We start from the raw sequence: 27,205 nt of genomic DNA, 5'->3' as shown, positions 1-27,205 counted from the left end.
ATGCTATGACCGTTAGGCAGAATCCGATACGTGAAAAAGGGAGAAAAGATAGTGCCAGGGGAACCGGTGGTCGGGGGCACTTGCAGTGCCGTCAGCTGGACCTCATGCCCTATCCCCTGTGGCGGCAGGAGGTGGCTCTGGGGGCCAAGCTGTGCATGGTCCTCGATGGGTCCCTTCGCTTCTCTTGAGGGTAGCAGGGGTGCCAGCAGAGACTCTTCGGTGCAGCCGTCTCCCAGCCCAGGCCCTACCTAGGTCAGGGCCCCCCACCCCACTCCAGCACCCCAAGCTCGGAGACCCCAGGCAGCGGGGCCCTTGGGGGCCGGGGGCTGCGGGGGACATCCCTGAGAGGGGCCACACCGGGCAGAGTGGGCAGAGCTTGCAGGTGGGAGGAAGGCGGGCGGGGGAGGTGGAGGGAGACGCCGGGCAGGCCGCGGCCCCTCCCCGCTCCCTCCCTGCGCGCCGCCGGCGACATTGCCCCTCCTGGGCAGGGGGCGGAGAAGACGGCGACGGGAGAGGAGGAGGCGGCGGCGGAGGCGGGATTTGGAGTTTCCCTCCGCAGCGGCGGCGGCGGCGGCGGCCCCTCGGCTCCAAGCGAGGCCGCCGCCCGAGGCTCCGGTGGCGCTCGGCGGCAGAGGCTGTGGCGCTTCCCGCCGCCCGGGCTTCGGAAACTTCCCGGCCGCGACGCGCGGAGCCGGCGCAGGAAGCCGAGCGGAACGGAGGTGAGCGGAGGTGAGCGGAGCACGCGGCGCCCGGGCACCCACCCCACCCCCACCCTGCCTGGCCGCCCCCCGACGTGCGCTCCTCCACCCTGCACCCCCAAAGTCTTGCCAGAGCGCACCCCACAGGGCCAACGCACGCGCCCCTGGGAGACCCAGGCACGCGCCCCTGGGAGACCCACTCAGTGCTACCACCGCACACCCCCCGCATCCTGCCCGTTCACCTCCCGTGTCCGTGGCCACGCACACCCCCTGACACACGCGCGTGCACAAACCATGCACCGCGGACCCAGGTCCCTGCGGTGCACACACCAGCAGCCGCTAAGTCACCATCCACTACTGTCCCCAACTCAGGCCAGCACCCATCCCAGACGCTGCCACGCCTCAGTACACACCCAGGCGCGGGAGCGCGAGCGCGCGCGCGTTCACACACACACACACATACACACACACACACACACACACACGCCAAACACATCCCTGCGATGTCTGCACTAACATAGCTCTCCTCACCGTGCCCCACCATCTCCAACTCCCCATATGCTCAGTACAGACACCCCACCCACGTTCCCAGCCCAGAGACACTGCAATCCGCGCAGCCCTGAACAAACCCCAACACTAACCCCCACCCCAGAGGCCGACCCTCCCCAGTCCCCAGGCACACACCTCTAGCATCCCCAGCACGCACTCCCATGCACCCCAACATGTATATGCACACCTGCTGCATTCATGCTCTCCAGCCCCCTGCCCCGCCCCCATCGCAAATAGCCCGCAACGTCCCCCAGCACATCCCGAGTCCCAACACCTGGCACGCGGGCTCTGGAGGCTGCAGCATTTGGTGGCATCTCTGCCAGGCGCCTCTGGCTCGCCTTCGCAGCAGCGGCTCACCATCCTGAGACCCCCCAGGTGCCTCCCTAAACAGACCTTGAGGCTCGCCGGCGACTGGCTTGGCCTCTTCCCTAAGAGATAAGGAAGGCACTTGGGGTGCAAGGTACCGTACTTAGATGGGGGGGAGGGGGGCGGGGAAGAGGAAGGGAGAGGCAGGCACTGAAATGGAGGCGGCCCAGCTGGGACCAAAGGGGCCCCAGTTGCCGGCACGCACGTAGTAGGTGGGTTTCCTGGGGGCAGGAGTCGGAGGGCCGCGTGTGCCCCTCTGCCTGTGCGGTGGGGGGAGGGCCGTGTGCGCACGTGTGCTTGTGCCTGTCTGGTGGGGGCGAGTGTGTGACCCGCTGAGGAAAAAAGCAGGAGCGGTCCCCTCCTGGGCTCCCTCACGCAACAATTGGTTTCATTCATTCATATGCCTTCTTTTGTTAACGAGCATTTCTTCCGTGAGCGCCGCGTGCCAGACCCTTCACTGGGGGCTGGGGCCAGCTTGGGGCCGGGCACACACCCCGCTCCTGCCTTGGAGGAACTCCCAGTCCCGCGAGGAGGCCGACCGGGAAAAGCAGAAAGCCATCCCCAGCGGAAAGTGGATTTGGTGGAAAAGACAGTGGATTTGGCAGGAACGCTGTTGCTGGGAGTTCTGCTCCTGGCCATGTGACCCGGCCGTGACAGCCGAAATTCTGCCCCTCGGCCCGGCGGGAACCGTGTGTTTCGGGGAGGCGGGGGGGGGGGGGGGGAATGGAGGGGGAGGCGGGGCGCCGCTCTCGGGAGGCTCCAGGGACCAGAAGGCGCACGCGGCGCGCGCGAGGCCTACGGGCAGCAGCGTTTCCGCGGCCTCCGAGGGGCACTGGCTGGGCCGGGCGGGGGCCGGGGGCGCCCGGCGGGAGCTGGGGCGACGGGCGCAGCGTCCACCCTACGGGAAGCGCGCGGCCTGGCTCCGCCCGCCGGAGGGGGCCTGCCGAGGCCCCGGCGCGCCCGGGGAGCGAGTGCGGGGCGGGGCCGGCGCTGCGGGGGCCCGAGCGCGAGTGCGGGCGGGCCGGGCGAGGGTCGGGGGAGGGGGGCTTGGCTGGGCTCAGCCCTGCAGTGCGGAGGTGGCAACAGGTTCCAGTCTGTCCTGCTGCTGGCGCAGCGGGCGCTGCTGGCGCCGGGCAGCGAGCGCTCACTTTCGAGATTGAATCCCCCTCCTGAGCGCTCTCTCCCGGCGGGAGGGCTGGCCGGCAGGGGTCCGGAGCGAGGCGCAGGGGATTCCCTCCTCGGGCGTTGCGAGGCGCAGGCCCCGCAGAACCCCAGCCCGGGGGCGGGGGTTAGGTAGGGTTTCTTGGAGCCTAGCTTCCTCTCCCCTCACCCTTGCAGAAGTCGCCTCCCTTCTCATCCTCCGCTTCCCAGCCCGGCTCCGGTCACCTCCCCCAGGGAGCCCTCTCCAGAAAGCAGGATTAGGCACCTCAGGAGCTCCTACCTCCAGCGGGGTTGGCGACCGTCTCTCCCACCACACTGAGCCCTCAGGACAGGGCGGGTGGGGACACGTATCTCTCCACCTCCCTGTCGGGTGCTGCCACCCCAACTGCCCACGACTCCGCCAAGCCAGACACCCCAGGCTGGCACGTTGCAGAACCCCTTGGTGCCTTCAACCCCTGCCCACCCCAGGCTCCTGCCCACAGCTGCGGCAGGCCTGGAGGGAGCTCCCAGGCTTGGGGTCCATGGGCACGTGGCAGCCAACCTCTGTCTCTGGGAGCTAGGATGTGAGGGAAAGGAAATGCCCCCACACACACTCCGCTCTGGCCCAGCCGGAAACCTCGGGGAACTGAGCCCTGGAGCACAGAGGAGGGAGACAGAAACCTTGGGTGCGGGGTGGGGGGGGGGAATGGCTGAAGAAGGAACAGAATCAGGACAGGCTGCAGAGGAGGAGGCCGGGACTAGGGGCAAAGGGGACCCAGGCCAGCTGCCTGAGGCCCCTGGATGCATGTGGTGGGCCCGGAAGGGAGGGAGGGAGGGCGCAACTGGAGGCCCCTTCGAGGCAAAGCTGGCTCTCTGTAAGCTGCCCTCTCTCTCCCCAGCATCGCCTCCCAAGTTTTCTCATCTTACTTTGTGGTCCGTGAGGGCAGCCTTTGGCAGCCACGCGGGACTGAACCGTCCTCAACGGCGGCTTTGCGCCCTTCACTCCTTAGTGACCCGTCTTGTGGCGCCCACCCTGTGTGCACAGCTCCGCCTTCTTTTATTTAGTTCCTTGGGGTAGACTACCAAAAGCGGCCAGAGGGTGTGGTGTCCTTCCCAGCTCTGCACGCATATTACCACGTTAACTTCCAAAAGGGCCATACCAACAGAGAACCCTCTAGCAACCAGCAATAGAGCAGCAGGCCAGTTTCACAGCACCCTTGCCACAGCGCTGGGAGCTCGCATGCTGAGAACATGTCACTAATGTGACCGGTGGGAAATGTTACCTTGTTTTCTGTCGTTGTCACCGTGCCTGAGGTCGAACGCTCCCCCAGACGCCTTGGACCGATCGCATTTCCTTCTTCACGCGGTCTTTCCTGGTTCCTTGCCCGTTGATCTGTCGGAGTCTTACTTGACCTTTTGATTAAGCTGTCTGAGTTTTATCTTATCTGCTGTACATTTTCCTTCAACTCTGCTATTTGCTTTAGATGGGCTTTAAGCAGAGAAGGGACACAGACCAGACTTTTCAGAAACCTCCCCCAGCTCATTGCCTTGTCTCAGCACTTATCACACCTGGTGTTCTCTTGTTCGGTCCCTCGGTTTATTAGTGATCTGTCCTGCAGGCCTGGGGGTGCCGTGCAAGCAGGGGCTCGGTGTGTCCTGCCTGTTCACCATCCTGGGCCCATGGAAGGTATGGAGGACACCGTGGGCCTTTGCTGCAGGGCAGGGCTGAGCAGGGTTGAGGCAGACAGGCCTGGAGGTAGGGAGAGGCCTTTGGAAGCTATGATGGTGACCCAGGCCGGTGCAGGGGGCGGAGGGGAATGCCCAGACGTGAGAGACATTTAGGTGGAAATGACTTGGCTCTTGACAAAACGAGGAGCCAGGGGTGACCCCCAGGATCAATAATGTGCTAAGAGCAGAGCACCCCACTTCAGGGCTGAGAGCACAGAGCTCTTGGGGCCTTTGGCCTGGCCTGTACGAAGGAAGCCGTTGTGGTGCCCAGAAGCTGCCCTCTGCCTGCCCAGCCCTGCAGCTAGCCTTGGGCAGAGTTCTGGCCAGAAGGCAGCAGCGGGTTTCTGGTCCTGCTTCCCCCTCCCCTCCACGATTTCACCAGCATCCCATGGTAGCCGAGGCGGTGGCTATGAGGGGCCTGTTACATAGATGGGGCCACTGAAGTCCAGTCAGGGGACGCGATGGTCACCCCAAATGAGTAGGGCCGGAGGCAGCCTCCGGGGCAGGGCCACTGGGCTCTTGTCCCCACCCCTCCCCCTGCCTCCAGGGGCCTGACTGGCGCCGGCCAGGGGAGCTGCAGCTGGTCCCCTGCTGGGCCCCTGACCTGCCCTTGGCCTCTGCCCTGGCCCAGTCCCGCTTCGGTGGAAGCCCCGGCTCAGCGCGCCACTTGCAGGGCCCACTCAACTGCTTTCGAGGGCACCCGTTGGCTCGCCGGCCCCCCTGAGCCCGCCCCCGCCGCCCCGCCCCTCCAAACGGCAACTCCACGTCCAAAGGCAGCAGCTTCCAAGGTGGAAGCTGGGTCCCACTGCCAGGAAGCGGCCGGTGCGCGGGCGGCGGTGGACTCGGCCTCCACGTGCGCGCCTGCTCCGCTGCCCCGCCCTCTTCCCGGTGGCCGGGCTCGGGGACTCCCTGCCCGCGGCCGGCGCCCCTCGTCCCGCGGTGGCCGTGGCTCGGACGTCCGCGCGCGGCCGCTCGCCGCGGGATCACGCTCCAGGTCTCTCCTTTTGTTTTCTACGGGGGGGAGGAGGGCAGCTCCGAGAGGTCGGGCCGGCCGAGGTCCAGCACCTCGGCGCCACCTCTATTACCCGGGCCCGCCTGGCCATGGGGGAGATCTCGGCCTGGACCCCCTCTCACGCGCACACGCCCCCCAAGTCGGCAGCTCGAACGTGGGGAGTGACCGCGGGCACGCAGAGTGAGAGACGCAGAAAGGCGGTGGGGGGGGGAGATGGCTGCGGCCTTGGGCCCCCAGGAGGGGCCAGGAAGGGACCCACGGCGGCTCTCGAAGGGGCCGTTGGGCCCCCAGCCTTCCCCTCCTGGGGGACCTCTCACACTTCCCTTCCCGGGACGGGAAGCAACGCCGAGTGGCTGCCTGGGGCGTTTTGCTTGGGGCGCAAGGGGCGCCTTTCTGCATATCCTTGCTGTGCATATCCTTGCTGTAGGAGGGGTACGAGAAGAGAACCAGGCAGTAGAGGGCCGTCCGTGCGGGACCCTCGGAGCCCGCCTTCAGGACCCGGGCCTGGCTTCCCGTCTTGGCCCCCGGGCCCGCGCCCGCTGGCGGCCGGGCGCGAAGGACGCGGGCTCACGTCGCGCGCCTTCCCTCTCTCTGCAGCTCTCGGGGCCCGACGTGCCAGGAGCCGCGAGCCCATGGAGGGTCTGGGCCGCTCGTGCCTGTGGCTGCGCCGGGAGCTGTCGCCCCCGCGGCCGCGGCTGCTGCTCCTGGACTGCCGCAGCCGCGAGCTGTACGAGTCGGCGCGCATCGGCGGGGCGCTGAGCGTGGCCCTGCCCGCGCTGCTGCTGCGCCGCCTGCGGCGGGGGAGCCTGTCGGTGCGCGCGCTCCTGCCTGGGCCGCCGCTGCAGCCGCCCCCGCCCGCCCCGGTGCTCCTGTACGACCAGGGCGGGGGCCGGCACCGGCGCGGGGAGGCCGAGGCCGAGGCCGAGGAGTGGGAGGCCGAGTCGGTGCTGGGCACCCTGCTCCAGAAGCTGCGGGAGGAAGGCTACCTGGCCTACTACCTACAGGGTAGGTGCGGGTGGTGGCCCGCGGGCACCAGCCTGGGGAGGACCCCAGCCCAGGGAGGGCCGGGCCCCGCTTTCTGAGGACATTTCATGATTCATTTGACCTCATTTTGTCTAAAGTGGAGGTGAGAGTCCCCTCCCCTGAGCATGACCGGGGGGAAGTCCTTCACTCTTGGGAGCCCCGGTTTCTGAGTCTGGAAAATGGGGAGAATCTGCCCTGACCTGGCTCCCTGGATGCTCGAGAATGGCATACCCAGTTCGGGCTCCCAGCCCCCATCCCATCATATCCCCCCCTCCCCCAGCTGCTCAGCCATGGGTGAAGGAGGCTGGAGCCACAAGAGGACAAATCCCGCTCAGCAAAGGGTCTGGAAGGGGGAGGGGAAGAGAGAGGGAGAGAAGCAGTGAAAGCAGGAGGAGGCAGAGACCTCCCCCGCTCCCCCGCCTGCCATGGTCGTGGCAGGCCTTGGGAGTGGAGGGGAGATGGGCTGATACAGGCATGTTGGCTCCTTGCCAAGCCAAACACCCCCAGAGATCCAGGGTAGGGACGAGATTCCCATGAACCTACAGAGCCAGCTGTCCCCACCTCCCCATCCAGGAGGGTCATTGCCCTGTCGTCCCTTGCTCCATTCTGAACGCACAGGGACATAGAAGTACATAAAATGTCCAATTTCCAGGCCCCCACCCCCATCCCCAAGGAAATAGTAGTTGTTTGTAGATGTTTGGAGATGTTCAGTTCTTGGGACTTCGGGACCATTCAGGTGGAATGCTGCACTCTCTCCCAGGCTCTCTGCCTCTTGGGGTCGACCTCATCCCTGAGGAGAGCACAGACATGGCTGTGACCTGGCCCCTAACCTCGGGGTGCTCCTGGTCGACCTGGTTCGGGAGACACCCAGGCAGAGAACTCACATCTGAACCTTTCCTCTCCTTTAACTGATGGCCGCTGTCCTCCCCAAGGCTGGCAATGCCTCTAAACTCTGTTGAGCCCTCGTGCCTGCCTTGGCTTGGCCCTGGGGTGGGGGGTGGGGGGTGTAAGATCATCTTTGGGTGGCTCTGCCCCAGCCTGGCGTCTTGCAGCTGCAGTGGGCACTTGCCGTTCGGAGGAGCAGCCAACAGTGCTGAGCACACCACACGGGAGACCAGTATAGGTCAGAGTGCTGGCTTTCGAGTTCCCTTTGGAGACATCTGCCAGCCCCCTCAGGCATCGGGATTGTCCAGGGTCGGGGTCCCTATCCCCAGCCAGGGCACTCGGCTACCCAGGAGGCCCGATCAATGGGATCCTCCCCTTGTCCCCTCCCAGGTGGCTTCAGCAGATTCCAGGCCGAGTGCCCTCACCTATGTGAGACCAGCCTTGACAGCCGTGGGGGCCCAAGCACAGCCCCGGTGCCCGGCCCAGTGGTGGGGCTCGGCGGCCTGTGCCTGGGCTCCGACTGCTCCGACGCGGAGTCCGAGCCCGACCGTGACTCCATGAGCTGTGGCCTGGATTCGGAGGGCGCCACGCCCCCCCCAGCGGGGCCGCTGCCGTCCTTCCCCGTCCAGATCCTGCCCAACCTCTACCTGGGCAGTGCCCGGGATTCGGCCAACGTGGAGAGCTTGGCCAAGCTGGGCATCCGCTACATCCTCAATGTCACCCCAAACCTGCCTAACCTCTTCGAGAAGAACGGCGACTTTCACTACAAGCAGATCCCCATCTCGGACCACTGGAGCCAGAACTTGTCCCAGTTCTTTCCGGAGGCCATCGCGTTCATTGGTGAGGCCGCTGTGCACTCCCCCCTCCCTCCCCAGCCCCGGGCCTGGCTGCTGGCCTCTCCCACGTCTCCCCCCTCCCTCACCTGGGCTCCTCCTCCAGGCCCAGCTGCCTCCCCACAGCCCCGGCCGGGGTGGCCCTGCGGGGCCGGGCACCACTGCAGCAGCTCCCCAGCTCGGAGGACGGGGCGGGGACTGCCAGGGAGCCCCGGCAGGCCACCACCCGCACCTCACGCGGGCCCCCCTCTGCCCCTACCTAGATGAGGCCTTGTCCCAGAACTGCGGGGTGCTCGTTCACTGCCTGGCGGGCGTCAGCCGCTCCGTCACCGTCACCGTGGCCTACCTCATGCAGAAGCTGCACCTCTCGCTCAACGACGCCTACGACCTGGTCAAGCGGAAGAAGTCCAACATCTCGCCCAATTTCAACTTCATGGGGCAGCTGCTGGACTTCGAGCGCAGCCTGCGGCTGGAGGAGCGGCGTGCCCGGGATGGGGGCAGCGGGGGCCACGAGTCGGCCGCCTCCGACCCGCCCTCCTTCTTCACCACGCCCACCAGCGACGGCGTCTTCGAGCTGGACGCCACATAGGGCCCCGGGCCGCCCCCAGCGGGTGCGCGAGCCCAGCCACCCGCGTGCTGGGGCAGCGGCGAGGGGCTCGGCCTGGGGCGGGGGGAGCGCAATACCTCATGCGGAGCTGTGGGACCAGGCAGGAGCCGGGAGCCCCTCCAGGGTGGCGGTGGGGACAGGCCTGTCCTACCCACTTGCAACATCCGCGGGAATCCTATTAAACGTGCCTATGGGCCGGGCCTGGGGCCGCCGGCCTGGCCCGCGCTGCCCGTGGGCGGAACCCCGCTCCAGAACCTGCCTCTTCTGCGACTGTTACTTTGTCCTTCGCGGGGCGGGGCTGGGGAGCCCCATCCTCAGGGACGCCTCCCGGTGCCTGCCAGCCGCGCGGGGCCCCGAGCCCCCCGCGGTCTCCCCTTTCAGGAGGGCCGTGGGCCTGTCCCGCCGCCTCGTCTGCCACGGGGACCAGCTCCCGGTCCCAGCCCTGTTCCCGATGGCTACTGGGGGGGGGGGTGCGCCGCCGCCACCAGCGTAGTCACCCCCTGCTCCTCCACGGAGGGCTTGGGCCCCCTGGGACCGGGGGCCTCCCCGGGGACGTGGCCTTGGAGGCGCAGCGGCCACCCAGCGTCCACAGGGACGGCCCCTTTCTGGGCGGCTCCTCGCTGGGCAGCACTAGAGGGGAGGGCGCCGGCCTGGGAGCCGCTGGGCGGTTCCCGGCCGCACATCTGGCGCCCTGTTTATCCACTTGACATTTGAAAAGATGCTTTTTTTCCTCTTCCCCCAGATGTCTTGACAGGATCACTGGGGCTCTTTGTGACTGAGGGTGGTCAAAGTGCCTCCGGAGGAGATGGGGTCTCAAAGCAAGAGCTGGGGGTGGGGGAGGGGACGAGGAAGGCCTGGATTTTGCTGCTGTGGGTCCCACACAGCGGTGGTTGGTTTGGGGGGCAGGGAAGGGGCCGAGCTGCACACACACACGGTCATTCATTGCAGGACATATACCCCTCACGGGCGCCGCGTGTGCGTGTGTGTGCGTGTGTGTGTGTGTGTGTCTGTGCGTCACCACTCACGCACCAGCCCGCTTCCGGACCCGGCCCAGGGCCGTCTCACCCTTGGGAATCCACACCACGGCTGCTTTCTTTCATTGTTCCTGAATAAATGGTTTCTGTAAGATCGTAAACAGGGAAGCAGCTTCCTGAGCACCTTGGAGAGTCTGGGGGAGAAGGCAGGGAGGGAGACCTGCAGGGGGGTGTGCCGGGCTGCTCGGCGCGCACACCACCCGCCCGCATGTCACTTCCCATCGGGCTCCACACCGCCCGTGGGCCCAACCTCTGGCTGAGCCATCCATTCACTCGCCACCCATTGAGCTCCTACTCTGTGGCCCATGGCTCAGGCCTAGGACCCTGCGAAGCAGCCAATGACGCCGGGTACCCGCTGTGGCAGGGAGGGGAGCAGGGCCCCAGAAGCGACCCTGGGGGGTGGGAGCTGAGCCCTGAGACTCGGCGCAGAGTCGAACCCAAGCCCCGGTGCCAGGCACATCCAAGCATGTGTCCCTCTGGCTCACACTGTGGACTTTGGCCTCCGAAGGCCTGGGTTCCGGCCGCCCAGCCCTCTGCACACTGTAGCCAGAGCGGTCGTTCTAAAGCCACGGTTCCCGGTGATGGAGACACGGCAGGAAGCGACGGGAAGCTGGAGGGTGGGTGGAAACGAGCGCAGTGTGAGAAGGCAGTGGAGGCTTCGGGGGCAACGTGGGCCACGTGTCCAGAGCAGCCCTCCTGGTCCAGAACCTCTAAAACGTAAGATGAAGTCTAAAAACATCTTTCAATGAATGGCTGAGCTCGTGGGAAAATAAGAGAAAGTCTCCAAGGTCAGAAACAGTGAGGATGCTTGAGATGGGGAAATAGTCCTGGATTCTCCAGGTGGGCCCTAAATGCCATCACATGCATCTTTATAAGGGAAAGAGAGAGGCGAGAGAGTGAGGTGAGATGTGGTGATGGACACAGGGGTCGGAGCCAGAGAGCTTTGAAGATACGACACTGCGTGGAGGTTCTGCCAGGACGAGGCAGCTCGTGAAGGCCGGCAGCTTCCCTGCCTGGGTCTGCAGGTGGCCAAGTCGATTGGGAGTGGTGGGCATTATCCCCACCAGGGGGCGCTGTCCATTGAAGTAACTTCTCCGGGGCAGACAACGGGGAAGGGCCAATAGCTCATTTCTACTAGGCAGGTTGTGAAAGTGCTTTGTTGGGGCAAAGCATGTTCCTGCGTAGCTGGAGAAAGGAGAGGCCCCAAGCCGCCCACGCCCTCCTGACTACCTTGAGGCTGCGCGCGTGTATGTAGGAGACACGAAACCCTGGACGTTGCAAGAACTCCCCTTCCCACACACAGATCCATCAGCAGAGCACACAGGCCGTAATGGCTTGAGGTGTTCGAGCACAGTTTCTGTCCAATCATTGTCTGGCCACTAAGCTGGGCAGATACAGGGGCCGCCCCTAGAAAACCAGGCTTAAAGTTTAAACTGGACTGTTTTTTCGTTCAGCAGAGACACCGCTGACTGCACACTGTGGGGTGGGGAGGGGACAGATTTCACAGACTTAGTCCAGAAAAGTCACACAACAAAGAAACAAACAAGTTAAAACACACACACACACACACACACACACACACACACACACACGCCAAAACAAGTACTTCCAGGGGGAAAGGGAATATCAGAATCCAGAGTTGATGGAAAATATTATCTAAAATGTTCCATTTTCGGACTTCCCTGGTGGCGCAGTGGTTAAGAATCCGCCTGCCAGTGCAGGGGACACGGCTTGGAGTCCTGCTCCGGGAAGATCCCACAGGCCGCGGAGCTACCAAGCCCGTGGGCCACAACTACTGAGCCTGTGCTCTAGATCCCGTGAGCCACAACTACTGAAGCCCCCGCTCCTAGAGCCCATGCTCTGCAACAAGAGAAGCCACCGCAATGAGAAGCCTGCGCACCGCAACGAAGAGTAGCCCCCGCTCACCGCAACTAGAGAAAGCCCGTGCGCAGCAACGAAGACCCAACGCAGCCAAAAATAAAGTAATTCATTAATTAATTTTTTAAAACTATGAAATGGTTTTAAAAAAATAAAAAATAAAATAAAATGTTCGGTTCTCAGCAAAAAAAAAATTACAAGACATGCAAAGAAACAGCAAAGTGTGACCCACATCAGGGAAAACAGTCAATAGAAACTGTTTGTCTCTGGGGATTTCCTTGGTGGTCCAGTGGCTAAGACCCCACGCTCCCAATAGAGGGGGCCCAGGTTCGATCCCTGGTCAGGGAATTAGATCCCACACGCTGCAACTAAAGATCCTGCATGCCGCAAAGAAGATCCTGCACGTAGCAACAAAGATCCCGCGTGCCACCACTAAGACCCAATGCAGCCAAATAAATAAATAAATAAATATTTTTTTAAAAAAGAAACTGTCTCTGAGTGTTCCCAGATGTTGGAATTAACAGATGAAAACTTCAAAGCACTTATTATAAGTACTTTCAAAGTACTAACAGAAACCATGTTTAAAGAGTTAAGGAAAATGGGATTTCCCTGGTGGTCCAGTGGTAAAGAATCCGCCTTCCAATGCAGGGGACACGGGTTCGATCCCTGGTCAGGGAACTAAGATCCCACATGCCGCAGGGCAACTAAGCCCACGTGCCACAACTACTGAGCTAGTGCACCTCAACAAGAGAGCCCGCGTGCTGCAAACTACAGAGCCCACACACCCTGGAGCCCATATACCACAACTAGAGAGAGAAAATCCGCACGCCACAACGCAGAGCCTGTGCCACAATTAAAGGTCCTGCATGCCTCAACAAAGATCCCACATGCCGCAGCTAAGACCCAATGCAGCCAAAAAAATAAATAAATCCTTTTTAAAGAGTTAAAGGAAAGTAGGACAACAAAGAATCAACAAATAGAGATTCTCAATAGGGATACAGAAATTATGAAACAATAACTAAATGGAAACAATGGATTTAAAGAGTATAATAACTGAAATGAAAACTCCTCTAGAAGTATTAAAGAGTAGGTTCAAGATGTCATAAGAAATTGTTACTGAACTTGAAAATAGATCAATAATATAAATTATCCAATCTGGAGAAAAGAGAGAAAAATGATTGAGCTTCAGAGACCTGTGGAACAACATGAAACATTCTAAAATACGTGTAATGGGCGGATTTGAAGAAGAGGACAGAAAGGCTCAGAATAAATATTTGAAGAAACAATGACAGAAATGTCCAAAATTTTATGAGAAACATTAATCAGGTCCAAGAAGTTCAATGAACCCCAAATAAGATAAAAACAAAGAGAGTTGGGCTTCCCTGGTGGCGCAGTGGTTGAGAATCCGCCTGCCGATGCAGGGGACGCGGGTTCGTGCCCCGGTCCGGGAAGATCCCACATGCCGCGGAGCGGCTGGGCCAGTGAGCCATGGCCGCTGAGCCTGCGCGTCCGGAGCCTGTGCTCCGCAACGGGAGAGGCCACAACAGTGAGAGGCCCGCATACCACAAAAAAAAAAAAAAAAAAAAAAAAAACAAAGAGAGTTAGTCATAGACACTTCACAGTCAAATTGTTGAAAGCCAAAGATAGAAAATTTTGAAAGCAATAGGAGAAAAATGACCCACGTAGAAGAAAACCACAATAAAATTAACATCAGAAACAATGAAGGCCAAAAGACAGTGAAATGACATAATCAAAAAGAGCCGAAGGAAAAAAACACTGTCCATCAGAAATTCTATATCTAGCAAACCTATCCTTTAAAAAAACTGAAGGTTTAAAAAAGACATTTCCACATAAACAAAGACTAGGAGAATTCATTGCTAGTATACTTCTTTACAAGAAATACTAAAAGAAGTCCTTCAGGCTGACACCAGTTAGTAACTTGAATTCACAAGAAGAAATGAAGAGCAGCAAAAATGATTAATATCTGGGTTAATATAAATGTCTCTCTTAATATATTTTTCCTTATTTCTTCTCTTAACTTCTTTAGAAGACATAAGACTGTATAAAGCAACAGCTATAACACTGTATGGTTGAGTTTATTATAACATATATAGATGTAATATACATAACATTAATAGCACAAAAGAGGAAGGAAGGAATGGAGCTAGACTGGAGCAAAGTCTCTACATTTTACCAAAAATTAAATGAGTATTAATATGAAGTGGATTGTGATTAGTTAAGATCCATATTGTAATGCAATTGTTCTTTGTGGGTTTTTTAAAATATTTATTTTATTTATTTATTTTCCTTATTTTATTTTTGGCTTCCTCAGGTCTTAGTTGCTGCACACAGGATCTTTGTTGAGGCATGCAAGATCTTTTTCTTTACAGCGCACAGTCTGCTAGGGCTTCTCTCTAGTTGTGGCCTGTGGGTTTTCTCTCTCTAGTTGTGGTGCATGGGCTCCAGGGCACGTGGGCTCAGTAGCTGTGGCACGTGGGCTGCAGAGCGCATGGGCCCTGTAGTTTGCAGCATGTGGGCTCTCTCGAGGTGTGTGAGCTCAGTAGTTGTGGTGTGCGGGCTTAGTTGCCCCACGGCATGCGGGATCTTAGCTCCCCGACCAGAGATCGAACGAACCCACGTCCCCTGCATTGGAAGGATTCTTTACCACTAGACCACCAGGGGAGTCCCTGTAATGCAACTATAATTCAAAAATACATAGTTAAAAAATCAGTAGCAGAAATAAAATGGTACACTAAAAAATATTTAACACAAGAGAAGGCAGTCAAGGAGGAAGAGAGGGGCTTCCCTGGTGGCGCAGTGTTTGAGAGTCCGCCTGCCGATGCAGGGGACACGGGTTCGTGCCCCGGTCCGGGAGGATCCCACGTGCCGCGGAGCGGCTGGGCCCGTGAGCCGTGGCCGCTGAGCCTGCGTGTCTGGAGCCTGTGCTCCCCAATGGGAGAGGCCACAACAGTGAGAGGCCCACGTACCGCAAAACAAATAAAAATTAAAAATAAAATAAATAAAATAAAATTAAAAAAAAAGGAGGAAGAGAGGAACGAAAAGACAAGGCAATATAGAGAAACCAATAGCAAAATGGCAAATGTAAATCCAACCATATCAATCACTACATTAAATATGCAGGGTCTAAACACCCCAGTCAAAAATCAGAGGTTCAAAAAAGCAAGATTCAGCTAACTACATATAGTTTGCAAGAGAAATTTATCTTTAAATGCCTGCACCACCAACAACAAGAAAAGGTCTCACATCAATGGCCAAATGATACACCTTAATAAACTAGAAAAAGAAAAGCAAACTAAATGCAAAGCAGGCAGATGGAAGATTAGTGCAGAAATGAATGAAATAGAAAACAGGAAAACAATACAGAAGATCAGTGAAAAGTTGGTTCTTTGAAAAGACCAGCAAAGTTGATCTTACTTAGACTGATCAAGAAAAAAAGATTACCTGTTCTTTTCTCTGGCCGTCCAGTGGTTAGGACTCAGTGCTTTCACTGCCGTGGGCCTGGGCTCAATCCCTGGTAGGGGAACTAAGACTCCACAAACTGCACAACACGGCCAAAAAAAAAAAGATTACCAAGATCAAGAATGAAAAGAGGGGACTTCCCTGGTGGCGCTGCAGTGGTTAAGAATCCTCCTGCCGGGCTTCCCTGGTGGCGCAGTGGTTGAGAATCCGCCTGCCGATGCAGGGGATACGGGTTCGAGCCCTGGTCCGGGAGGATCCCACATGCCGTGGAGCAACTAAGCCCGTGCGCCACAACTACTGAACCTGCGCTCTAGAGCCCACAAGCCACAACCACTGAGCCCGCGTGCCTGGAGCCCGTGCTCCGCAACAAGAGACACCACCGCAATGAGAAGCCCGCGCACCGCAACGAAGAGTAGCCCCTGCCCGCCACAACTAGAGAAAGCCCACGCACAGCAACGAAGACCCAACGCAGTCAAAAATAAACAAATTAAATAAATAACTTTTAAAATAATAATACTTAAAAAAACAAAAGAAAGAAAGAAAAAAAGATTACCTGTGAATTCTCTGGCGGTCCAGTGGTTAGGCCTCAGCGATTTCACTGCCGCGGGCCAGGGCTCAATCCTGGTCGGGGAACTAAGATCCCACAAGCTGCACAGCACTGTCAAAAAAAAAAAAAAATAGATTACCAAGATCAAGAATGAAATGAGGGGACTTCCCTGGTGGCGCAGTGGTTAAGAATCCGCCTGCCAATGCAGGGGACACGGGTTCGAGCCCTGGGCCGGGAAGATCCCACAGTCCACGGAGCAACTAAGCCCGTGCGCCACAACTACTGAGCCTGCGCTCTAGAGCCCGCGAGCCACAACTACTGAAGCCCGCGCGCCTAGAGCCCGTGCTCCGCAACAAGAGAAGCCGCCACAATGAGAAGCCCGCGCACGGCAACAAAGAGTAGCCCCCGCTCGCCGCAGCTAGAGAAAGCCCGCGCGCAGCGACAATGACCCAACACAACCATAAATAAATGAATTTATTTTTTAAAAAAAGAATGAAAAGAGGGACATTACTACTGACCTATAAAAATGTTAAGGGTTATAAGGCAATGTTTTGAACAAATTTATGCCAACAAATTAGACAATTCAGATGAAATGGACAAAGTCCTGGAAAGATAAAAATGACCACAATTGACTTTAAAAGAAATAGAAAATCTGAATAGACTTATAACAAGCTGAATTAGTCACTGAAAATCTTCCCACAAAGAAAATCCAAACCCAGAAGTCTTCACTGGTGAATTCTATCAAATAACACAACTGAAAATGTATGTCCACACAAAAGCTTGCACAGAAATGATCACAGCAGCATTATTCACAAGAGGCAAAAGGTGGAAACCACCCAAATGTCCACCAATGGATGCATGGCTAGACGGAAGGAACATGGTCTATCCATACAATGGAAACTTGCTCAGCTATAAAAATGAATGAAGTTCTGATACATGCTACAACGTGGATGAACCTTGACAACATGATGCTGCGTGAAAGGAGGCAGCCACAGAGAGCCACGCACTGTGATTCCATTCATGTAACATAGCAGAATAGGGAAGTCCGCAGAGCCAGAAGGTGGATCAGTGGTTGCCAGGTGCTGGGGGGTGCGGGCCAGATGGGGAGTTACCGCTGACGGGTACAGGGCTTTCCTGTGGGGTGAGGAAAATATTCTGGAATTAGCTCGTGATGACGTAAACTGTAAACACAGATCTTCCTCAACTTCTGATGGGGTTACATCCCAATAAACCCATCATAAGTTGAAAATATCCTAAGTCGAAAATGCATGTAATACACTTAACTTAGCAAACATCGTAGCTTAGCCTAGCCTACCTTCAGCATGCTCCGAACAGCCATAGTAGCCTACAGTTTGACCAAATCTTCTAACACAAAGCCGATTTTATTTTATTTATTATTTTTTTTTTTTGCGGTACGCAGGCCTCTCACTGCTGTGGCCTCTCCCGTAGCGGAGCACAGGCTCCGGACGCGCAGGCTCAGCGGCCACGGCTCACGGGCCCGGCTGCTCCGTGACATCTGGGATCTTCCCGGACCGGGGCTCGAACCCGTGTCCCCTGCATCGGCAGGCAGATTCTCAACCACTGCGCCACCAGGGAAGCCCCACAAGGCCTATTTTATAATAAAGTGTTGGATATGTCATGTACTTGAATACTGTACTGAAAGTGAACAACACACTGGCTGTCTGGGTATAGAATGGTCATCAGTGCACCCATTGTTTACCCTCGTGATCAGGCGGCCAAGTGGGAGCTTCGGGTGTGGCTGCCACTGCCCAGCGTGACGAGAGAGGGCTGCACCGCATGCGGCTCACCCGGAAAAAGATCAAAACCCAAAATCCGCAGCACAGTTTCGACTGAACGCGTAATGCTTTCGCACCATCGTAAAAGTCGAAAAATCGTTAAGTCAAACCATCTGAAGTCAGGGACATCTGTATACCAAAACAACAATAAATTGTACATTTTAAAGGGTGAGGTTTATGGCGTGTGAATTACATCTCAGTAGAAAAATTTAAGTTTGAAAGAAAAAGAATTGAACAAGATATGCCAGGCAAGTACTCACCAAAAGAAAGATATAGTTGCTAGGCTACTATCACTGTATAAGTCGACTCTAAGGCAAAAGCTTTACTAGTACTAATGCATGTTGCTCCATTTTGACCAAATGTGCAACTTACGAAATACGTAGCAATCCTAAACTCATGTGCACTTAATAACCTAACTTAAACATACGTAAGGCAGGGCTTCCCTGGTGGCACGTTGGTTGCGAGCCCGCCTGCCGATGCGGGGGACACGGGTTCGTGCCCCGGTCCGGGGGGGGAATCCCATATGTCGCAGAGCAGCCGGGCCCGTGAGCCATGGCCGCTGGGCCTGCTCGTCCGGAGCCTGTGCTCCGCAACAGGAGAGGCCACAGCAGTGAGAGGCCCGCGTACCGCAAAAAAAAAAAAAAAAAAAAAAAAAAAAATACATAAGGCAATAATTGAAAGAACTAGAAGGATAAACTGAGGAAAAACAACTGGGCCTCTACTCGGGACATCACTTGAGGCAGGCTGGGCTGCCTGGCCTAAGGGGAACTGTTGAAATCTCCATGGGGCTTGGGTGGGGCGGCATCTAGAGATGAGATTTTTATATTTATCAAGAGGGGCCAGATAGGGTTGAAAACTGTCTTAAAGCAAAAGTCTCATGTTGCCCGCACCCTCCCTCCAGCCCTGCAGTGGCTCCCCACTGCCCTCCTGAGGAAGTTCACCTTTCTGGGCAATCTCCAGCCACTTGTCCCAAATACCTTCAATCAACCCAATCGGGGTATCCAGCTTTTTCCCAAACACTCGGCACTTCGTGTCTTGCCCACCTGAAGAGACAGGGACGGAGACGGGATGCCTGGGCAGAGGTGGGGGTGGGCAGAGAACGTGGCCGCCACGGGCCCTGAAGAGGCCTGCTTCTCCCCTAGACTCCCTCCCAGCGCCCCCGTTCAGTCCACCACGACCAACGTCCAGCTTTGCAGCCCCTCTTCAGCTCCCCCGTCGGGACACCTCTCTCACCTTGCCCTCCGACACGGCCCCCAGACGTGTCCCTGACGCCACCCCAGTCCCTCACACCGAGCCCCAGAGGGGTTCGCCCCAACACCCCAGTTCCCATTTCACAGGGAATTGACTCAGTGAGCTAGAGACACAGGGGGTGTTAAAGGCGACAAAACCACCTGCAAGGCTGAAACTCAAATCCAGGGTGCCCCCCAACCAGCCCAGCTTGCGCTCACCAAGAGAAGGGTGGAGGAGAGCTCCCCTGCCTTCTCCCCAAGTGCCCACGCGACCTGCAAGTTCCCAGCGAGCCCCCCTCACTTACACAGAGACCGGCAGGAGGTAGAGCCCGAGGCCGCGTGGCCTTGGCCGTTACGCGGCCTCTGTGCCCCCGCCTCCCAGGATCCAAAGTGGGGCTGGTGATCACGAGAGCCGCGACCTCGCAGTCGGGCTTGGAGTTAATACGGGTGCCTGGCACACAGTAAGTGCTCAGTAAAGACTCACCGCCGGGACTTCCCTGGCGGTGCAGTGGTTAAGACTCGGCGCTTCCACTGCGGGAGGTGCGGGTTCGATCCCTGGTCTGGGGACTAAGATTCTGCATGCCAGGCGGCGCGGCCAGAACATTTTTTAAAAGACTCACCACTGAGCTCACCCTTCTGACACCCACAGATTCGCTCCAGGACAGAGCGTGTGACCCACCCTGTGTGGCCCAGAATGAGGGAGACAGCTTCGTCTCGTGACGCCCACAGGGGACCCCCCCCCCTCAAATCCAGTCTGGTCCCTGACACCTGGGAAGGCCAGCCCTCTGGCCGGGGCTCCAGACTCGCAGCAGCTCAGCACCTCCGCAGCCCGGACAAGGGCGCCCTCGGGCTCCCACCCCGCCAGCAGCTCATCGCAGCTCAGAGACTAAGGCCCGGCTCTCACTTCACCGGGCTCCAGTCTGACCCGTCCCTCCGGCGCAGCCTCGGTACCTGAGCACCTGCTCTCGCCTGAGTCCGAAATGCTCCCACGGCCTGGGTCACCCAAAGCTTTCTTCTCACAAACGGCCCCCCCCCCAGATGGGAAGGGCTCAGAGGGATGAACGGTGACGCCACTGCCCGACCTGGGGGTCCCCCGTCTCCCTGCTCCCAGACGGGCAGGGTAGGCCTCTCCCCGAGGCTAGGTCGTCCTTGGGGCAGCATTTGGGGGTGGGGAGGAGAAATGGTTTTGAGCAGCTGCCCCAGGTGCCGAAGGATCAACAGGTGGCTGATGAACGTGGAAAAATGCGACTGTGGCGGCCCCTGCTGGCGGAGGGTCAAATTGCACCCCGTGTCACCGCGGCCGGAGCCGGGGCCCGACTCTGACTCCGCAGCGAGGATGTGGCTGCAGCGTGGGCTGGAAGAGCTGGCTGTCTCCGAAGGAGTGTGATTCCTTCTGGAAGGCTGGCTCTGGTGCCTCCTGCTCGGGCCTCCCTGAGCAGCCAGCTGCTACCTTCCCCGGGCTGACCACTCCCACCGCCTGAGTAAGCCCTCCCCCTCCCCTGCAGGACCTCCCGCATGACGGTGGGCGCCCCTTGGCCAGTGGGCTCAGCGCCCGGCACAGAGTAGAGGCCCAATCGATCTCGATGGCAAAGCGAGAAAACGTGAGTGTGCTGGGAGGCCAACGTGAACAACCAGAAGAGGGGAGGAGAGCCAGCGAAGGGGACATCTGAGGTGGCAGGACAGGAGATGACAAGGCCCCAAGTGGGGGGCTAAGGGGCGGCGGGACAGGTCGTTGGAGGTGAAGAGGCCAAGCTGTAGAGACCGGCCAAGGTTATGGCAGCCTGAGGTCCCCCGGGCTGTGGACAGAGAAAGGGGAGCTGGCGTGGTGGGACCGCATCGCGTGACACCAAAGCCTAGAGCAAAGGATGGCCTAGAATTGGCCGTGGGGACAGAGGGGTAAGCTGCCCACCCCTCAGGACTTGCCCCGGGCTCAGGGGCCTGCGCGGCTGTGCGTGGAAGGGGGTGGGAGGATGCTGGGAGGAGGAGAACTCCGGAGACGGTCTTGTGCGTGGCTGCCCTCCTCGGTGGAAGCCCGGCCCCACTGCCGAGACCCAGGCCAGCCCTGCTCTGGGCCTCGCTGTCTCCCTTCAGGTCCCAAAGGTCGACGTGGAGAGGTGTCTTCTGCAGCAGGCTCTGCGATGCAGGCTGGCAGGGGCCAGTGGGCAGGGGTGACGGTGGGACAAAGGGGTGGCCAGCTCAGCCAGAACTCTGAGGGCGCTCCTTCTACCCTGACTGGGGCCAAGGAGAGGCCCTGGGAGCCTTCCCCTCATGCGCGCGGGAAAAAGGCCGAGCAGAGCCAGTAAAGGCCTGGGGCCCGGCAAGGCCGGGCTCTGGAGCCCTACCCGATCCAGACGGAGGCTGTGAGGGGCAGGGGCTGCACAGACCAGAAGCCACGACCCACCCAGCCCGGGTTCCCCAGGGCCTGGAGCCCAGCGGTGCCAAAGCCACGACCCAGCACAGGGGTTGAGGCCCCAGCAGCGCCCTCTCCTGTCCGAGGGGCCCCTCCTCCAGCCTCAGAGACGGGCCGCAGAGCTTTTCGGGGCAAGGCATGCCCTGGGAATGCTCTGTCCAGCCACGGCCACGGGAAGCAGGGGAAGGAAGGGAGACGGCGGGGCGGCGGCGGGGAGGCAGGGAGTGGGGTGAAGACAGCCCGGAACTCTGGTTGCCCTCCCGGCTACAGCACCCGGGCCTCCACTCGCCCCGGAGCCCGGCCCAGGGCCCCAGAGCCACACGCAGGCCAACCTTGAGGGTGGCAGAGTTGGCCGGCGGGGCTGCCTCTCGCCGGCAGGTCGGGGAGCGACGGGCGAGCTGGCCAGCCTCCTTGGTTTCCTTCCCAGCCCTCTTCCCTCCGCGCAGCTCACCACAGCCCATTGCTCTGTCTGTCTTTATTGATTTGGGGAAGACTTGGAGGGAGGCTGGAGGGCCACGACACAAGCAGGACCACCCACAGTCAGCAAAGCACAGAACAGCACGGGAAGGACAGCCCCTGGACCTCTTGCTTTCTAGACGGGGTGTGGCGGCGACAGGGGAGGGAAGTCTGTGGACGCGCCCCGACGGCGCCCACCCCAGTGCCCTGCACCACACCCACAGGGCTCCGGCTCTCCCGCAGAGGTGCCCCGGGGCGGGAGGGGGGGGTGGGGGGGGACTGAAAGGGTCCATTGGAAGGGAGTCTGGGGGTCCATGCGCTCAGCCTGGGGTGGAGAAGAAGAGAGAAGAACAGGGAAGGGGGCAGTCAGGAGGCGCCCCTGGCCTGCCCTGTGCCCCCTGCTCCCAGCCCAGGCTCTCAGCAGAGGTACTCACTGGGTCTTGGCACTGGACCCCTCGAGAACCCGCGCGCTCCCCGCCAGCGGCGCGGCCTGCCCCCCACCCCTCTGTCTCATCCACTTCTTGGGGACCCCGGCTCCTCCCCTCTGTCTGTGCTCTCTGCCCTCAGCCCGATGCCCCGTGGGGTCCGCCCCGCTGAGCCCTTGGCCACATGGGGCCTGCCAGCCCGAGCTCAGCGAGGAGCCAGCTCGCAGCGGGGGCGGGGCGCGGCCCCACGCACCTGGGCGTCACCACTTGGAGGGCTGGCCGGTGTGGAGGCCCGGCTGGCTGTGGCTCATCGCCCGCCGTCCCGAGGCGTCCTCGCCCTCCGGGCTCTGCCCCAGCTTGCGGATGTGGCGCAGGAAGGAGGTGGCATTGAACGCTCGCTGCAGGGAGACAGGGGTGTCGGGCCATGTCCCGGCCCTGGTCCCAAGGCTTCGAGGACCGTAAAGGCCACCGGCGGCCCAGACCATCCTCCCGGGGCTGACGGACGGGGCGGGCAGCCTTGAGCCGGGTCCCCAGGCCCCTCCCCACACTGACCTTCCAGTGGGTCCGGGCAAAATTCTTCTGTATCTGCTCACTGACTGAGCCCAGGATGTCCTTGTCAAATGCTGTATCCCCGGAGATCCTAGGGCGAGGCCAAAGGTCACTGAGGGGTGGGGTGGGGTCTCTGAAGGTGTGGACCCTCTGGTCCCAGGACAGCTCAGCAGGGCTCCCGCTCACCAAAGATGCTGTAAGGCCTGCTGGCAGGTGAACCTTTTCTGGGGATCTCGCTCCAGAAGGTGCCGGATGAAGTCTTTGGCTGGGACAAGGAAACCAGGTCAGCCCGCCCTGTCCCCATGGCCCGGCGTCCCTCCCCGCTCCGAGCTTGGGGTCAGCCTCAAGTTCACCTGATTCTGAGATGTCATCCCAAAAGGGAGAGTCAAACTCGTAGCTGGCCCTCAGGATCTGGCTGAAGAGTTCGGGGTCGCTCTCATCGTAGAAGGGGGGGTACCCACACAGCCTGGCACCCACAGATGAATCACCCGGCTGTCCAAACCTCCCCAACCCAGCAGGGGGCAGGCAGGCAGAAGAAGAGCCTTCCCAGTGGTCACTCACAGGATGTAGGAGATGACACCCAGGGCCCACACATCTACGGCCTTCCCGTAGGGTTTCTGCTCCAAGAGCTCCGGGGCTGGGGGCCAGAGACAGACAGACGCACACCCGCGCACACGCACACCACGCCTTCAGTGCTGCCAGGCTCAGCGCAGTCCAGCCCAGGAGTGGCCCGCCGCCTGCCCTGCCCCTGGCACCTCGGCCCCCACAGGGTCCCCCGGCCCCCAGGCCCCCGGCGAGCCTCGGGGCGCCCCCCTCACTTACCCACATAGCCCGGGGTCCCACAGGCGGTGCCTAGCATGTTTCCAGCCTGGATTTTGGAGAGGCCAAAGTCAGAGACCATGATCTTGGAGTCCTCGAAGGGCGTGGCATAGAGGAGGTTTTCAGGCTGTGACACACGGACGCCAGAGAGAACACCGGGTCAGCCCTGGCGTGGTCCCCAGGGCTGGGCGCCCTCAAGTCCCCCAGACCCGTGGTGCACAGGGACTCGGGGCGAGGCCCGGGCGGGCGGGCAGGAGGGCAGGCACCTTGAGGTCTCGGTGCACGATGCCCAGGCTGTGCAGGTAGGAGACAGCACCGAGGACCTGGCCCACCAGGTGGCTGGCGTCCTTCTCCGTGTAGGAGCCGCGCTCCATGATGCGATCGAACAGCTCGCCCCCCGTCACCCTGGGGGGAGCAGGGGCTCAGCTGACCCGGCCAGCCAGCCCCAGCCCACCGCCGCCTGAGCCCGCCCTCCTCACAGCTCCATGGCCAGATAGAGGTGGGAAGGGCTCTCGTGGACGTCCTCCAGAGCCACGATGTTGGGGTGATTGACCCTGCAACAGCAAGAGAAACCCCCTTACGGGCCGCCACGGCCCCTCTGGACCCCCAGGGAAGCCCTTCACCCTCTTCTCTTCCTCCCGCCCCTGCCCCTACCCTACCACGGGCCGCCCCTGCCGGTCCAGCGAGGCAGAGACCCCGGCCAGGCCCTTCTGGGCACACGGAGGAGGCTCCCAGCCACTGCGGGGCGCACACCTGCGGAGCACCGCGATCTCGTTCTCCACCAGGGCCTCCTTGCCTCGAAGGGCCTTCTTGGGGATGCACTTGAGGGCGACAAGGTGTGAGGAGCCCCGCTCCTGGGCCAGCACCACCTCGGAGAAAGCGCCCCTGCGGCAGACGGGGAGGCAGGAAGGGAGGGGAAAGGCGAGGAGGAGGGCGGGGCGCGAGAGCAGAGGCGGGGAGGGAGAAGGGCCCCCTTAGCCGAAGGAGATGGGGAAGCCCTCCCCGTCCCATGCCACCCAGCCCCCCCCACAGATACACACACTCACTCTCATTCACGCACGCGCGCGCGCGCACACACACACACTCACGAGCCGAGCTTCTCCCGGATCTCATAGACGCTGCTGATGTCCTCCGTCTGTTTCTTGAGCAGCAGCATGTCTGGGGGTGCAGGGAGAGGTGGAGGGAAGCTCCCTGGGCGAGGGGCAGCCCCGTCCCCCAAAGCCCAGATCCGGCAGTGCCTCAGCCACCCTCAGCCACAGCCCCACTCAGGAACACAGGTCCCACACACCCTCCCCCAGCCCGTTACATCTCGCCCCTCCCCCACTGTCCAGGTCCGCACTCCCAGGTGGACGCCTCCAGCGAGGCCGCCGCAAACACTCCTCCCCCTCCCAGATACGGCCACGATCCGACGCCCCGCGACCTGGCACCCCGACGGCGATCAGCGCCCAGAGACCCCCTCTCCGCCCCCACACAACCTAGTCAGCCGCGACTGGCCGCCTTCCAGAAGGCTCCGTGCCCCCACCCCGGGCCCCTCCAGGCTCACCCCCATCCGCAGCGCCCAGAGGCGCCCCCGGCCGCCCCCAAGCCTAGACCTGCCACCCACGGCCCAGCGCCCACAGGCACGCGCCCCCCCAGGCCACCGACCCGCCCGAGATGCACCTGCGACTCCCGCGCACAGCCGCCCGCCACGGCCACCCACGCGGCCGCCCGGCTCAGCCCAGCCCTCGGCGCCTCGCGGCGGGAGGGACTCGGCAGCCCGGGCCTCCCGCGTCCCGAGCTGCGTGGGCCGCGCGCGTGCCGGCCAGGGGCGCGCCGGGCGTGACAGGTGTGCGCGGGGCCTGCCGTGGCCCGGGACACTGCACGCCCCCGCCAGCGCGCGCCCGCGCCCCGGAGCGCCGGGTGCGGACCTGGAGCCGAAGCGAAGCCGCAGCGTCGCCTAGCGCAGTAGCCACCGCGCCGAGCCCCCCGCCCGCGCCCCGGCGGCCCCGCCCCCCTCCGCGCGCGCCCCCGCCGCCCGCTGGCGGCCGAGCACGCGGTGGCCGAGCGCGGCCGCGGCACTGCAGGGCGCCTTGTAAGGCAATCGGCCGGCGCCGGCCGCCCCCGCCTCCCTCCTTTGTCATTCGTGCGGGTTCCCGCCGGCTCCAGCTCCCCCCGGCGGCCTGACTGGGCCGGCCCCAGGGCCTTTGCACCACCGGTGTCCTCCACACAGAAGTCTCTTCACCCACATGTTGACCTGGCTCTCTGGGTGCCTTCGGGTCTCTGCTCTAATGTCCTCTCCGCAGACAGGGCATCCAGGCCACTTGACCTAAAACAGCCTTCTTCCCTAGCCCCAGCCCTGCCACTGCCGCTTCTGCCACCTTGGCCTGTGCCCCCATCAGCACTCAGTTGGAGGGCAGCAACAGCCTCCTTGCTGGGCTCCCCCTGCCCTCTGCCTGCACCCTTAACCTCTCCAACCGGCAGTTTCTTCCCCACCGAGCAGCCAGAGCATTCCTTTTATTGAGATCATGTCACCCCTGAGCTCCAAACCCTCCCACGGCTCTTCGTGTCACCCTAAGCCAAAGCAAACTTACAGGGGCCGAAGATCTCTGCATGATTGGCCCCTCTTCCCCCTCACCACTTTGGCCCCTCTCCACCCACTCCCCACTACCTCTTGCTCAAGCAGCTCCAGCCACACTGGCTTCTTAACTGGTCCTCAAGCACGCCACACATGCACCCGCCCCAGGGCCTTTGCACTCGCTGCCTCTGCCTGGAACACTCTTCACTCAGGTATCTGTTTGGCTTGCTCCCTCACTCCATCAGGTCTCAGGTCAAATGTCACCTCCTCAAAGAGGCCTCAGCTGTCCCCCTCCAACACTCCGCCTGCCCCATCTGAAGAGCATGCACCTCTGCAAAATCACCTTCTTTGGCTTGTCTTCCTCAGCAAAGCATCCACTCCCAGAGAGTGTCTCTGTCGACTTGGCCCAGGAGAATCACTCAGGAAATAAGTGCTTGGTGAACGAATCCAATCCTTCATCCAACAATTAGTGGATTTGTCCCATCCAGTCTCGTCTCGGTTCTGGCGCCCCTCCCAGGGGGTCCAGGTCCCACCAAGGATGGGGGCAACAGATGTCCTGGCTGTTGCCAAGAGCACATCCACACAGGCCCATTGTTGCAGGGGCTCCATGGACTCTCAGAGCCCGGGAGTAAGCTGCTGAATCTATCTTTGCAGGGGTCTATAGGCCCCCGGACTGACACAAAATCTTCAAGAGGGTCCACGGGGCAGGCAAAGGTTTTTAAAAATCATCTCTCCAGACCTCAGCTCCTACATGTCCTCTGTTCAGAATTGCGGATCTGAGAAGGCCCCCTCAGGTTCCCTTTCCCAACCGCCCCTCCCAGTTCCCTCGAGAAGGCTCCAGGGGCCTCAGCACTCGGAAGCATGGGCCCCACTCCCAACTGCTCAAATCTGTGAACAGGGTTTCCTAGATTTTACATCTAAAAGAGAAAAAATGGAACCGACAGTGAACCCCATCTCATGCTGGCGGTAAGTCCTATTTGTTTATGGACACTTGGACAAATTGACACAAACCAAAGCCCCATCTTACCTGCTTCTTTCATAATTATGCATCCACATGTCTAATCCACTGCCCTGTGGTCACAGGTCCTAACAAGAAATGTAATTGGTGTTTTGGAGAAGTACGATGATGCGTGAGTAATAAAAGGCTTCCCACGCGGAGAAGGACAGCAAAGGAGACTGCTCTGGGG

General features: G+C 60.3%; 2 protein-coding genes across 8 annotated transcripts; one reads left to right on the top strand and one right to left on the bottom strand.

The window, feature by feature from the left end:
• Positions 1–662: 662 nt before the first annotated feature.
• Positions 663–9,095, top strand: DUSP9 (dual specificity phosphatase 9). 3 transcript variants are annotated; one of them, XM_059050018.2, is made up of 4 exons: positions 663–729; positions 6,091–6,498; positions 7,792–8,241; positions 8,498–9,095. In XM_059050018.2, exons 2-4 carry the CDS (start codon positions 6,126–6,128, stop codon positions 8,821–8,823), a joined length of 1,149 nt encoding a protein of 382 aa, XP_058906001.1. In that variant the 5' UTR covers positions 663–729; positions 6,091–6,125; the 3' UTR covers positions 8,824–9,095. The 3 variants fall into 3 exon arrangements, with proteins under 3 accessions (XP_058906001.1, XP_066879023.1, XP_066879022.1); XM_067022922.1 differs by having other exon boundaries at positions 665–719; XM_067022921.1 differs by lacking the exon at positions 663–729 and adding an exon at positions 1,558–1,707.
• A 12,580-nt stretch (positions 9,096–21,675) lies between these two features.
• PNCK (pregnancy up-regulated nonubiquitous CaM kinase) lies at positions 21,676–26,699 on the bottom strand. 5 transcript variants are annotated; one of them, XM_059050020.2, is made up of 12 exons: positions 26,362–26,699; positions 24,553–24,622; positions 24,218–24,349; positions 23,944–24,018; positions 23,731–23,869; positions 23,468–23,591; positions 23,207–23,282; positions 22,999–23,111; positions 22,832–22,910; positions 22,649–22,736; positions 22,350–22,494; positions 21,676–21,996 (listed from the first exon to the last, which is right to left on the bottom strand). In XM_059050020.2, exons 2-11 carry the CDS (start codon positions 24,618–24,620, stop codon positions 22,357–22,359), a joined length of 1,032 nt encoding a protein of 343 aa, XP_058906003.1. In that variant the 5' UTR covers positions 24,621–24,622; positions 26,362–26,699; the 3' UTR covers positions 21,676–21,996; positions 22,350–22,356. The 5 variants fall into 5 exon arrangements, with proteins under 5 accessions (XP_058906003.1, XP_058906002.1, XP_058906004.1 ...); XM_059050019.2 differs by lacking the exon at positions 26,362–26,699 and adding an exon at positions 25,372–25,450; XM_059050021.2 differs by lacking the exon at positions 26,362–26,699 and adding an exon at positions 25,124–25,255.
• Positions 26,700–27,205: the final 506 nt, after the last annotated feature.

The sequence above is a fragment of the Kogia breviceps genome, chromosome X, assembly GCF_026419965.1.
Source record: "Kogia breviceps isolate mKogBre1 chromosome X, mKogBre1 haplotype 1, whole genome shotgun sequence".
NCBI lineage: Eukaryota > Metazoa > Chordata > Mammalia > Artiodactyla > Physeteridae > Kogia > Kogia breviceps.
Note: the sequence above shows the minus strand (reverse complement) of the source record. Positions and strands in the feature narration are given on the sequence as shown.

Excerpts from the sequence above, each read along its gene's own strand:
- DUSP9 (XM_059050018.2), top strand. The coding sequence starts at position 6,126 with ATGGAGGGTCTGGGCCGCTCGTGCCTGTGGCTGCGCCGGGAGCTGTCG. Across the intron at positions 6,499-7,791 it reads CCTGGCCTACTACCTACAGG|GTGGCTTCAGCAGATTCCAG; the intron begins GTAGGTGCGGGT and ends GTCCCCTCCCAG. Across the intron at positions 8,242-8,497 it reads GGAGGCCATCGCGTTCATTG|ATGAGGCCTTGTCCCAGAAC; the intron begins GTGAGGCCGCTG and ends GCCCCTACCTAG.
- PNCK (XM_059050020.2), bottom strand. The coding sequence starts at position 24,620 with ATGCTGCTGCTCAAGAAACAGACGGAGGACATCAGCAGCGTCTATGAG. Across the intron at positions 24,350-24,552 it reads ATCCGGGAGAAGCTCGGCTC|GGGCGCTTTCTCCGAGGTGG; the intron begins GTGAGTGTGTGT and ends CGTCTGCCGCAG. Across the intron at positions 23,592-23,730 it reads TCGTGCACCGAGACCTCAAG|CCTGAAAACCTCCTCTATGC; the intron begins GTGCCTGCCCTC and ends CGTGTGTCACAG.